Source organism: Tiliqua scincoides, chromosome 2, assembly GCF_035046505.1.
Source record: "Tiliqua scincoides isolate rTilSci1 chromosome 2, rTilSci1.hap2, whole genome shotgun sequence".
In the NCBI taxonomy this organism is placed as follows: Eukaryota; Metazoa; Chordata; class Lepidosauria; order Squamata; family Scincidae; genus Tiliqua; species Tiliqua scincoides.
In genome coordinates this window covers 132,644,565-132,655,508 of record NC_089822.1, presented here as the reverse complement: position 1 = coordinate 132,655,508, position 10,944 = coordinate 132,644,565, and the positions used below count along the sequence as shown (strand labels likewise).

The 10,944-nt window shown below is 48.3% G+C and overlaps 1 protein-coding gene across 1 annotated transcript; it reads right to left on the bottom strand.

Annotated features, from left to right (window-relative positions):
• Positions 1-202: 202 nt before the first annotated feature.
• LOC136638803 (retinol dehydrogenase 16-like) lies at positions 203-10,363 on the bottom strand. Its single transcript, XM_066612831.1, has 4 exons — positions 10,051-10,363; positions 9,175-9,433; positions 2,718-2,875; positions 203-417 (listed from the first exon to the last, which is right to left on the bottom strand). The coding sequence occupies exons 1-4, from the start codon at positions 10,361-10,363 to the stop codon at positions 203-205; spliced, it is 945 nt and encodes a 314-aa protein (XP_066468928.1).
• Between the last annotated feature and the right edge of the window lie 581 nt (positions 10,364-10,944).

Sequence of the window (10,944 nt, the reverse complement as noted above, 5' to 3'; positions counted from 1 at the left end):
GGAAAAGAGCAAACCGTATGTGCCAACAGGTCAGAAAACGAAGGAAAAAAATATCCGAACCCTAAGAAAAAGAAAAACTTATTTAAAAATAAGACTTTTAAAGTTCCTTGATTCCCAAAGCGTCACGTGATTGAGATATTGGAAGAGGAAGTTAGAGTTCAGTATCATCCCTGGCTTGTGAGGCTTTTGGACAATCATAACTTTATAACGTATCTGGCTTGGGCATAACACACTGAAATCCAAAGTCTGCCACTGAGCTTGACAAATAAGAGGCAGGAATGTAGACAAGTTTCGCATCCCAACCGGCAGAGTAGCGAGTGCGAGGGTGGCGGGACTTCAGGGCGTGTTCCATGCAGTTAGTGACCATACTGAGGTTCTGGCTGAAGTTCCCACTGATAGTGTGACTCAGTCGGAGATCTGTGTGTGATACAAACCACATGACAAGTTAACCTTGCAACAATTCGTGAGACATGGTGACACTTTAGTCACTGGGCTGCTCAGTCTTATGCTGCCCTTACACTGATGGAACTCCTGTTCTGATGGCCTAAGGCACTTTATGGTGGTTGCAAATGTTTCCTGCCATTGGGAGGAGCTGGGATATTGCTGCAAGTTGTGTTGGGTCCCCTGGCACTGATAAGTCAGCATAGAGAGTGGGAGGGAAGTGAAGACAGGGCAGAACAGGGAAGGGAGCGAGTGGAAAGGGAAGGAGAAGGGTTAAAACAGTGGTGGAACAAGGGCTAGAAAGGGGCACTATCTGTGACAGCGGTACTGGTGATATTGTCTTCCCCTTACAGGCTTCAATCTGCTGTTCCAGGTTCACGCAGACTTGTACCAGCTAAATTGTTGGCACAGGTCCAAGTAGACCTGTGCTGGTTCTGCAGGTTTACCCAGAGGAGTCCCCTGGAACTGCCCCCACCACAGGATACAGTGCGTGCTTCAGCAATGTGACTACAATGGCAGGGGAGGGAAGGAATAGAATCAGGGAGTAACAGCCGAATCCTGAGCTGACTGGCTGGCAGGGTTGCTAAAATGGCTGCTGTGGCATCCTGACCACACCAGGTAACTGGCAGCAGCCCCCGGGGAGAAGGGATTTTTGTCCCCTTCCCCCGGGTAAGGGAAACAGCCCCGCAGTTGGGCTTCTTGGTTCTGTGTTGGCCATTAAGCCAGCATGCAATCAAGAAGCCTTGTTTTGGGCCTCGCAGCCCAGCGGAGCGGAGCTCCTCCAGTCCCACCTCCTCCTGCCTCACTCCCTCCCCCGCCACCCCTCCTCCCGACCCTCCCTCCACCCTAGATCATCTTCACTCATGCCCCCACCCACCTCTCCACCGCCTGGCACTCCAGGAGAGTGTCGGGTGGCGGGCCATGGGCCCAGTGGCAGAGTTGGTCCAGTGCAGGCTCGTGCTGTGCTAGCTCTGGCACTGGCACCGGTACTGCTCGCAAGCATGCCTGTGACGGAAAAGTTAACATGGGGGTTGACAAGGTAAAAACCTGAGCAAGGACAGTCTCTGCCTTTGGCCATGTTGCTGGGCCCGAGTTGCAAGGACCAGCTGCAAACAAGGGTGCTCATTAGCACATACCAGGTCTGAGAGAACTGTGGAGGCGGCCGCTTCACAGGGCCTCCGATAAGGTGCCAGGCTGTGAAACTGGCTCCAAGGCTGCTTGATTAGCAACTAGGTGAAGCTATGAGCTTTACAGGTTGGGTGGGGGGAGTCCACCATGAGGGAGAAGGTCTGTGGCACGTCCATACCTAGAATGTTCGGCTGGATCCGAGTTCTAATTGGTGGATGGATCAGAAGACCTATAAAGGTAGAAGGAAGTAGCTTTCCTTTGTCTTAATTCACCTCTGGCCAAGGGGGGCCTGAGCGTTGACCCTTCTGACAAGATGGACCCACCTTGACTGCAGCAAGGATGGGTTGGACTGGAACTCCACCAAGGCTTTGGTGAGCGATAGTTAGGATTAGGAGTTAGCTCTTTATTGTTCTATTATTGCTGAGTGTTGTAATGCAATGATATGCTCTAATCTAAATTCTTAAATCTATGACTGATGCAGTGCCTGTCTGTATAACTGTTTCTTTAACTCTCTCTTCAATACATCCTATCTATTAGAGCTGACTGGATTATTGGACCGATGGAACAAAGGGACTTGGTTGTGGGAGCTAATCCATGGTTGGTTGGTATGTGAACTGGATACCCCAGTAAAGGAGACCTGCTCCTGAGATCAGGCTGAGTCAGGGAGGCTCAGGCTGGAGTACGGCTCAAATGGGTTTGATAAATTGACCTGACTATCCGGTTTGGAAGCTCTTACGATTGAAGAGCAACTGGTAACTGAAAACAAGAGAAGCCTGAGAGGTGTTAAGTGGCTGGATGGGTTTATGGCCGGTTAATTACCTCTGGAGGCAATAAGCAGACATCACGACATTCTGGGGGAGGTTGTGACGTCTGTAACAATGCCTTATGACAACAATGACTATTTCCGATAGTCTGTGCCGGTGGTAAACCAATGCACTCAGGTCTGGATTGGGCCCAAAGACACTAACAGTAGGTCCTGGATCCCATCCCTAGAAGTCCAAACACAAAGTAGATGTACCTGAAAATTTTTTTAATGTTTGGGAACTGAAACTCAGACAAGTGGATCTCTGTGATATTCACCCTTTCAATTTGTCACAAGACCAAGCCCTGTAGTGAATTATGAAAAATAAAGGAACATGCTAACTTACATTTCTCAAAGGTCTGGTGCCCGTAGGATTTTTTGATGTGAGGAGGTGCCTGGCTCCATGCTTTGTGCAGGTCCTCTATAGTTTTGTTGACAATAGGTGTTCTGAAACTACCCGGTTCAATAATGCTGACATGGACCCCAAAAGGATGGAGCTCTCGCCTGATGAGAGCAGAAGACAGTTTGTGGTGAGTTGACTTTGTGACAGGGGAGAACTGCTTCAACCCCACAACTACCCTAGTTAATTTTATGCTAAGATTCATACATGAAGAAACAGATCAGGGAGGTGACAAGGAGGGACAGGGTTGTAATAATGGGGAACTTCAATTATCCTCATATTGACAGGGTCAATTTGTGTTCTGGTCACGAAAAGGAGATCGGATTCCTTGACATACTAAATGACTGTGCCTTAGAGCAGCTAGTCATGGAGCCCACCAGAGGACAGGTGATTCTGGATTTAATATTGCGTGGTACTCAGGACCAGGTTAGAGATGTCAATGTTACTGAGGCATTGGGGAATAGTGATCATGCTGCGATCTGTTTCAAAATGCACGTCGGGGGAAGAACATCGGACAAATCTCTCACAAAAACCCTTGACTTCCAACGAGTGGACTTCCTTCAAATGAGGAGATTGGTTAGAAGGAGGTTGAAAGGAAAGGTACAAAGAGTCCAATCTCTCCAGAGTGTATGGAGGCTGCTTAAAACAACAGTAACAGAGGCACAGCGGAAGCATATACCGCAAAGGAAGAAGGGCTCAACTAAATTCCAGGAGGGTGCCCACATGGCTAACGAGTCAAGTTAGAGAGGCTGTGAAGGGCAAGGAAGCTTCCTTCCGTAAATGGAAGTCTTGCCCTATTATTATTATTATTATTATTATTATTATACTTTATTTTTACCCTGCCTTTCTCCCCGAAGGGACTCAAGGCGGCTTACAAAACAAGGTTAAAACACATTAAAAACATAGTTTAAAACAGATAAAAAAATAACATATTGTAACATATTGTAAAAACAGTAGTCAGATAAAAACTAGTCAGATAAGAGCATAGCGCAGCAAATTAAAAAAGGATCAGGCCTGTAAACAGATGTTAAAAAATATTAAGAGATATTAAGAGATGTTAAAAAGGCCAGGAACTCAGAAGGCTTATCTAAACAGAAGAGTCTTCAGGCCTCACCGAAAAGTTTCAAGAGAGGGAGCAGTTCTTAAGTCAAGGGGAAGGGAATTCCATAGTGTTGGTGCCACTACTGAGAAGGCCCTATTTCTTGCCGCTGCCCCACGTACCTCCCTAGGTGGTGGCACTTATATAAAGGCCTTCTCTGATGACCTAAGAGGACGGGCCGGATTGTACGGGAGTAGGCAGGAGGTCTGGTCTAGAGGGTAGAGCCTCCGTCTGCCTGCAGAATAACATCCACAAGGTCGCCAGTTCGAGGCCACTGGCACTGTGCGACCTTGAAGCAGTTGACAAGCTGAAGCCGAGCTATTCCATCTGCTCTGAGCGTGGGAGGATGGAGGCCAGAATGTGAAGCCAGATTGGAATGAAACACCTGAATGTAGTGGTTCTTGAAAGAAAGAACCTTCTTTCAAATTGTAAAAATCCCTATTTAATAAGGGATTTAAATAAAAGCCTGCCTATGCAAACCGCCTTGAATAAAGTCTTGAATAAAGACCAAGAAAGGCGGTATATAAATACCTGTTATTATTATTATTATTATTTAGGCGGTCTCTGAGATACCCTGGCCCAGAGCAGTACAGGGCTTTAAAGGTCAAAACCAGCACCTTGAATTGGGCCCGGAAACAAATGGGCAGCCAGTGCAGCCGCTGGAGAAGCAGACTGACAGTCAAACCGCCTACCTCCAGTAACTACACAGGCCACCACATTCTGCACTAGTTGCAGTTTCTGAACTGTCTTCAAGGGCAGCCCCACATAGAGCGCGTTACAATAATTTAGCCTCAATGTCACCGTGGCATGGATCACTGTGGCCAGGTCTGGATCACTGTCAGCCGAAGCTGAGCAAAGGCCCCCCTAGCCACAGCCGCCACCTGGGAATCCAGGAGCAGTTGCAAGTCCAGGTGGACCCCCAAGCTGCGGACCTGCTCCTTCAGGGGGAGTGCAACCCCATTCAGTGCAAGCCGATACTCCAGCACCTGCATCGAGGATTTCCGAACCAAGAGAGTCTCTGTCTTATCCAGATTTAATTTTAGCTTGTTAGCCCCCATCCAGATCCTCACTGCCTCCAGACAGCGCTCCAGGCCCTCAACTGCCACCCTGGAGTCTGGAGGAAAGGAGAGATAGAGCTGGGTGTCATCAGCATATTGATGGCACCCACTCCAAATCCCAGGATGACCTCTCACAGCTGTTTCATGTAGATGTTAAATAGCACGGGGGACAGAATTGAACCCTGCGGCACGCCGCACCTCAAGGGCCAGGGTGTCAAACAGGCATCCCCCAGCACCGATCCTGGGACCGATCCTCCAAGTAGGAGCAGAACCGCCGCAAAACAGTGCCTCCAACTCCCAACTCGGCCAACTGGCCCAGAAGAATACCATGGTTGATGGTATCGAAAGCCGCCGAGAGGTCCAGCAGGACCAACAGGGACGCACTCCCCCTGTCCAGTCCCTGGCATAGGTCATCCACCAAGGCGACCAAGGCAGTTTCTGTCCCAAAGCCCAGTCTGAAACCAGATTGAAAAGGATCCAGATAATCCGCTTCATCCAAGACTCTCTGGAGCTGAGACGCACCACCCGCTCAATTACCTTGCTCAGAAACAGGATGTTGGAGACTGGCCGGTAGTTGTCTAACACAGTGGAATCCAGGGAGGGGGCGAACCACCACCCGTTTCAAAGCAAGTGGTAACGTCCCCTCCATCAAGGAAGAGTTGACCACCCTCCCTGTTCACTCAGCCAGTCCACCCCAGGTAGCTCTTATCAGCCAAGCTGGGTGAGGCAGGTGGCCTCACACTCCAAAGGAGTCTGTCCACATCCTCAGGCTGTACAAGCTGAAAAGAATCCCACAACATCGAACAAGCAGTTGCCAAGGGGACATCGTCAGACATTGTCAATGTGGCATCCAAGTCGTGACGAATACGATCGATGTTATCTGCAAAATGTTGTGCAAACACGTCACAGCGGCTGACCGTGAATGCGGTCCCCTGCCTCTGCGAAGGTGAGAAGCTGCAACAAGCCTAAAGCTTATCAGGAAGTGATCTGTCCATCACAACGGAGTGATCTTAATCTCCTCTACATCCAGATCACTACCCCTGTGCCCAGCTGTAAACACCAGGTCCAGCATGTGTTGGGGCCGAGATCTTCTGGGACAGGCCCATGGTTGTCATGGCAGCCATGAAATCCTGAGCTGCCCCTGCTGCAGGTGCCTCGGCATGAACATTGAAGTCCCCCAGCACTAATAGGTGGGGGGACTCCAATGCTATCCCTGAGATCACCCCGGTCAGCTCAGGCAGGGAGACTGTTGGGCAGCAGGGCGGGCGGTACACTAACAGAATCCCAATCCTGTCCGGCCCTCTCAACACAACATGCAGGCAGTCGAACCCAGCAAACTGCTGGACAGGGCACTGGTAAGGGAGTTGGACTCACGATAGACCATTGCAATCTTGGCTGTTGCAACACCTGGAAACCTGGTGGACAACGTTCGGAGATATTAACTCCTCCTGCCATGTCCAACCAGGTCTCCATAATGCATACCAGGTCAGCTTTCTCATCCAGGATTAAATCCCGCATGATGCAGGTTTTGTTATTCACCAACCTGGCATTCAAAAGCAGCAGCTTCAGATCCAGGGACTCACCGCCAAGACCACCAGGCATCCGAGAATTGGGGGAAGGACCAGAAGGAGAGATGATCTGCCTATGATGAATTCTCCCCCTCCTGTAATGGTCTGTCCAGCCCCCACCACCATATCTCCCCTGGCCCATCACTCTCTTGATAGTGGCACCCCTCCTCTCCCCTGAGCTCCCTCCTAAGAAAAAACACATGTGGCGAGACCCACCTTCTGAGACTGGCCTATACAGACAGAGACAACCAGCAGGGCTGCTTATAAAAGGATAAAAGCAAGGCAAGCCTAGCGCTGGATGTCTCACAGGCCACTCCTCTGCTGGAAATAGACTTTGCTGCCCTAAGGCTTTCTGTTGCTCCTCTCTCCCCTGCCTTTAAACAGAAGGGAAGGAATAATCCGACTGCTGTGAGGAGAATAATGAGGAGAATGAGGAGAAGAAAAAGGAACATGAACTGTGGCAAAAGAAATGTAAGAAGGTGACACGGGAGGTCAAGAGAGACTATGAGGAACACATGGCCAGCAACATTAAGGGGAATAATAAAAGCTTCTTCAAATATGTTAGAAGCAGGAAACCCACCAGAGAAGCAGTTGGCCCTCTGGATGGTGAGAGAGGGAAAGGGGAGATAAAAGGAAACTTAGAGATGGCAGAGAAATTAAATGAGTTCTTTGCATCTGTCTTCATGGCAGAAGACCTTGGGCAGATACCACTGCCCAAACGGCCCCTCCTGACCAAGGAATTAAGTCAGATAGAGGTTAAAAGAGAAGATGTTTCATTGATAAATTAAAGATCAATAAGTCACCGGGCCCTGATGGCATCCACCCAAGAGTTATTAAGGAATTGAAGAACAAAGTTACTGATCTCTTCACTAAAATATGCAACTTGTCCATCAAACCAGCCACGGTGCCAGAAGATTGGAGGACAGCAAATGTCACCAATCTTTAAAAAGGGAAGGAGGGGGGACCCGGGAAACTATAGGCTGGTCAGTCTAACATCTATACCGGGTAAGATGGTGGAATGCCTCATCAAAGATAGAATCTCAAAACACATAGACGAACAGGCCTTGCTGAGAGAGAATCAGCATGGCTTCTGTAAGGGTAAGTCTTGCCTCACGAACCTTATAGAACTCTTTGAAAAGGTCAACAGGCATGTGGATGCGGGAGAACTGGATGTGGACATTATATATCTGGACTTTCAGAAGGCGTTCAACACGGTCCCTCACCAAAGGCTACTGAAAAATCTCCATAGTCAGGGAATTAGAGGACAGGTCCTCTCCTGAATTGAGAACTGGTTGAAGATCAGGAAACAGAGAGTGGGTGTCAATGGACAATTTTCACAATGGAGAGAAGTGAAAAGCGGTGTGCCTCAAGGATCTGTCCTGGGACTGGTGCTTTTCAACCTCTTCATAAATGACCTGGAGATAGGGGTGAGCAGTGAGGTGGCTAAGTTTGCAGACAACACCAAACTTTTCCGAGTGGTGAAGACCAGAAGTGATTGTGAGGAGCTCTAGAAGGATCTCTCCAAACTGGCAGAATGGGCAGCAAAATGGTAGATGCGTTTCAATAAGTAAGTGTAAAGTCATGCACATTGGGGCAAAAAATCAAAACTTTAGATATAGGCTGATGGGTTCTGAGCTGTCTGTGACAGATCAGGAGAGAGATCTTGGGGTGGTGGTGGACAGGTCAATGAAAGTGTCGACCCAATGTGCGGTGGCAGTGAAGAAGGTCAATTCTATGCTTGGGATCATTAGAAAAGGTATTGAGAATAAAAACGGCTAATATTATAATGCCGTTGTACAAATCTATGGTAAGGCCACACCTGGAGTATTGCGTTCAGTTCTGGTCGCCACATCTCAAAAAGGACATATTAGGAATGGAAAAGGGGCAAAAGAGAGCGACTAAGATGATTACTGGGCTCTGGCACCTTCCTTATGAGGAAAGGCTATGGCGTTTGGGCCTCTTCAGCCTAGAAAAGAGATGCCTGAGAGGGGAAATGATTGAGACATACAAAATTATGCAGGGGATGGACAGAGTGGATAGGGAGATGCTCTTTACACTCTCACATGGCACTAGAACCAGGGAACATCCACTAAAATTGAGTGCTGGGAGAGTTAGAACAGACAAAAGAAAATATTTCTTTGCTCAGCGTGTGCTCAGTCTGTGGAACTCCTTACCACAGGATGTGGTGATGGCATCCAGCCTTGATGCCTTTAAAAGGGAATTGGACAATTTCTGGAGGAAAAATTCATTATGGGTTACAAGCCATGTGTATGTGCAACCTCCTGATTTTAGAAATGGGCTATGTCAGAATGCCAGATGCAAGGGAAGGCATCAGGCTGCAGATCTCTTGTTGTCTGGCATGCTCCCTGGGGACATTTGGTGGGCCGCTGTGAGATACAGGAAGCTGGACTAGATGGGCCTATGGCCTGATCCAGTGGGGCTGTTCTTATGATCTTATACATCATCCATCAGCCAATAAGTTTATTTTAGTTGCTTCCAAGAAGAACAGGAAAATATTGGTCAAGGAAAATAACACATTCAAACACTGAACAACAAAGAACCGTAGCCTGGAATTTCCGCAGATACTAGAGTATAAGTCAATCTCACAGATATGTTGAGCCAGATATCTTACAGGTTTTGAGCCAAAAATCATGGAATTTGCAGACCTGGCACTTTACCTGAGGCTGTCAGAAAAAGCTTCCACGCCAAACTTAGATGGGCTGTACCCTCCTCCAGCAGTCGATAGCCTCCCTGATGCGCTAGAGACGTTGACCACCCTCCCTCTGGCTTTTTTCACCAGGGGCAGCATGTGTAGCGTGACATCAATCAGCCCAAGCAGGTTGACATTGATCACCTTTGCAAAGTCCTCTTTGGTCAGCCATTCATTGGGAGCCATTGGAGAAGCTATGCCTGCATTGTTCACCAAGCCCCAGAGCCCTGCGGGAGGAGAGAATACACATGTTTAGGACTATTGTATTTGATATCATTTCTGATGGACCTGTCTGAGCAAACATGTATGCTTTCCTCCTCCTCCCAGCATGCCATTCCTTTTCTTCTGATGGTGTGGAGGTGACCGTATGAACGAACCCTCACATGCAATCTAAATACTATGAGATCAAAATAATATTTGAAGTGCTTAGATCAAGTGAGAGGGAATGGTTCGGATGAATGATCTCTCCATGTAATTAGAAAAGACACACTGGGTGTGGGAGGGAGAGATATTTGCAGTTTCTTAATTACAAACTTGGAATTACCGTTCCTTAATTCAAATGCACCCACTTATTCCAAGTTCTCTTAAGAACTGGATGTTTTCCATTTTCTTTAGTCTATTCTCATATTCTTGTGTTTATGCTGATATTTACACAACATCAATAGAAACCAAAAGTAACAAATCAACTTGCTGTTCAGGTATAAGAGAAGGACACAATGTTATTCTCGAGTCAGTTGGCAACTCTCGCAGTTCCCATTAATGATGAAAGGAAATGAATCCTATATTTGCTTCATAAAGAATGGAGCACAGACAAAGAATTACAGAATTGGGAAGATTCAATTACCTTTGCTTCCCACACATCCTTTCACCCACTCGGTCGCTGCCTCAACACTCTCTGTGCTGGTGACATCCAGGATGGTGGTTCTCAGCCGCTCCGACGTGGCCTTCTCCAGCTGCTCTGCCCCCTTCTGGGTGAGGCAACCTGCCAGCACCCTCAGGCCCTGGGCATCCAATTGCCTGGCCAGCAGGTTCCCAAATCCAGAGTCGCAGCCAGTGATGAAGACGTATTTCTCAGTCAGGTTCTCCACAGTCTGCCTCTCCCGGTACCATCGGCGAAGGAAGTAAAGCCCCAGCAGGGCGGCCAAGTAGAGCCACATGGCTAAATGCTGCAGGGGGGAAACAAGCTGGTGAATTGGTCATCCACAGGGCCCCCATTTGAGCAAGATGATGGAAGCAGAGGATGTTCCTTGGAAAAGGCCGTTCTGAACCTTCTCATGTCACACATCTCATGTCCCATTTCACACGTTTTCTCGTGTTAATGGCTAAGAAGTTCACCAGAAAAGAAGTATCTGGCAACGCGGCTCCAGCAATTACGTGGGTTTACGACATTAACGCACCAAGTCAGTTTTCCTTCAGACATAGATTTGTGGTTCTCAAATGCATACACTGTCACATCAAAACTGCAACAAGGCGCTTTCTGGCAGTCACAAAACATGACGAGCCAGAGTGTGTGGGCTGGCCAGTGCCGCAAGCAGGAAGCAGCCTGGCTCTGCATGCCAATGCGTCTGCATGCCTGTAAGTAAGCCTAGGGGTGGTGAGAGGTGGGGGGAAGGGCAGATTGTGTGTGTGTGTGTGTGTGTGTGTGTGTGTGTGTGTGAGAGAGAGAGAGAGAGAGAGAGAGAGAGAGAGAAACACTCAGGCACCAGCACAGGGGCTCGTGCTACATTTATTCACTGAA

What these genes read in the sequence shown, in the direction of transcription:
- LOC136638803 (XM_066612831.1), bottom strand. Translation starts at nt 10,363, where the DNA reads ATGTGGCTCTACTTGGCCGCCCTGCTGGGGCTTTACTTCCTTCGCCGA. An exon ending in GCTTTTTCTGACAGCCTCAG is followed by an intron (nt 2,876 to 9,174) that starts GTAAAGTGCCAG and finishes TGCTCTCATCAG; the next exon opens with GCGAGAGCTCCATCCTTTTG. An exon ending in GCACCAGACCTTTGAGAAAT is followed by an intron (nt 418 to 2,717) that starts GTAAGTTAGCAT and finishes TATCACACACAG; the next exon opens with ATCTCCGACTGAGTCACACT.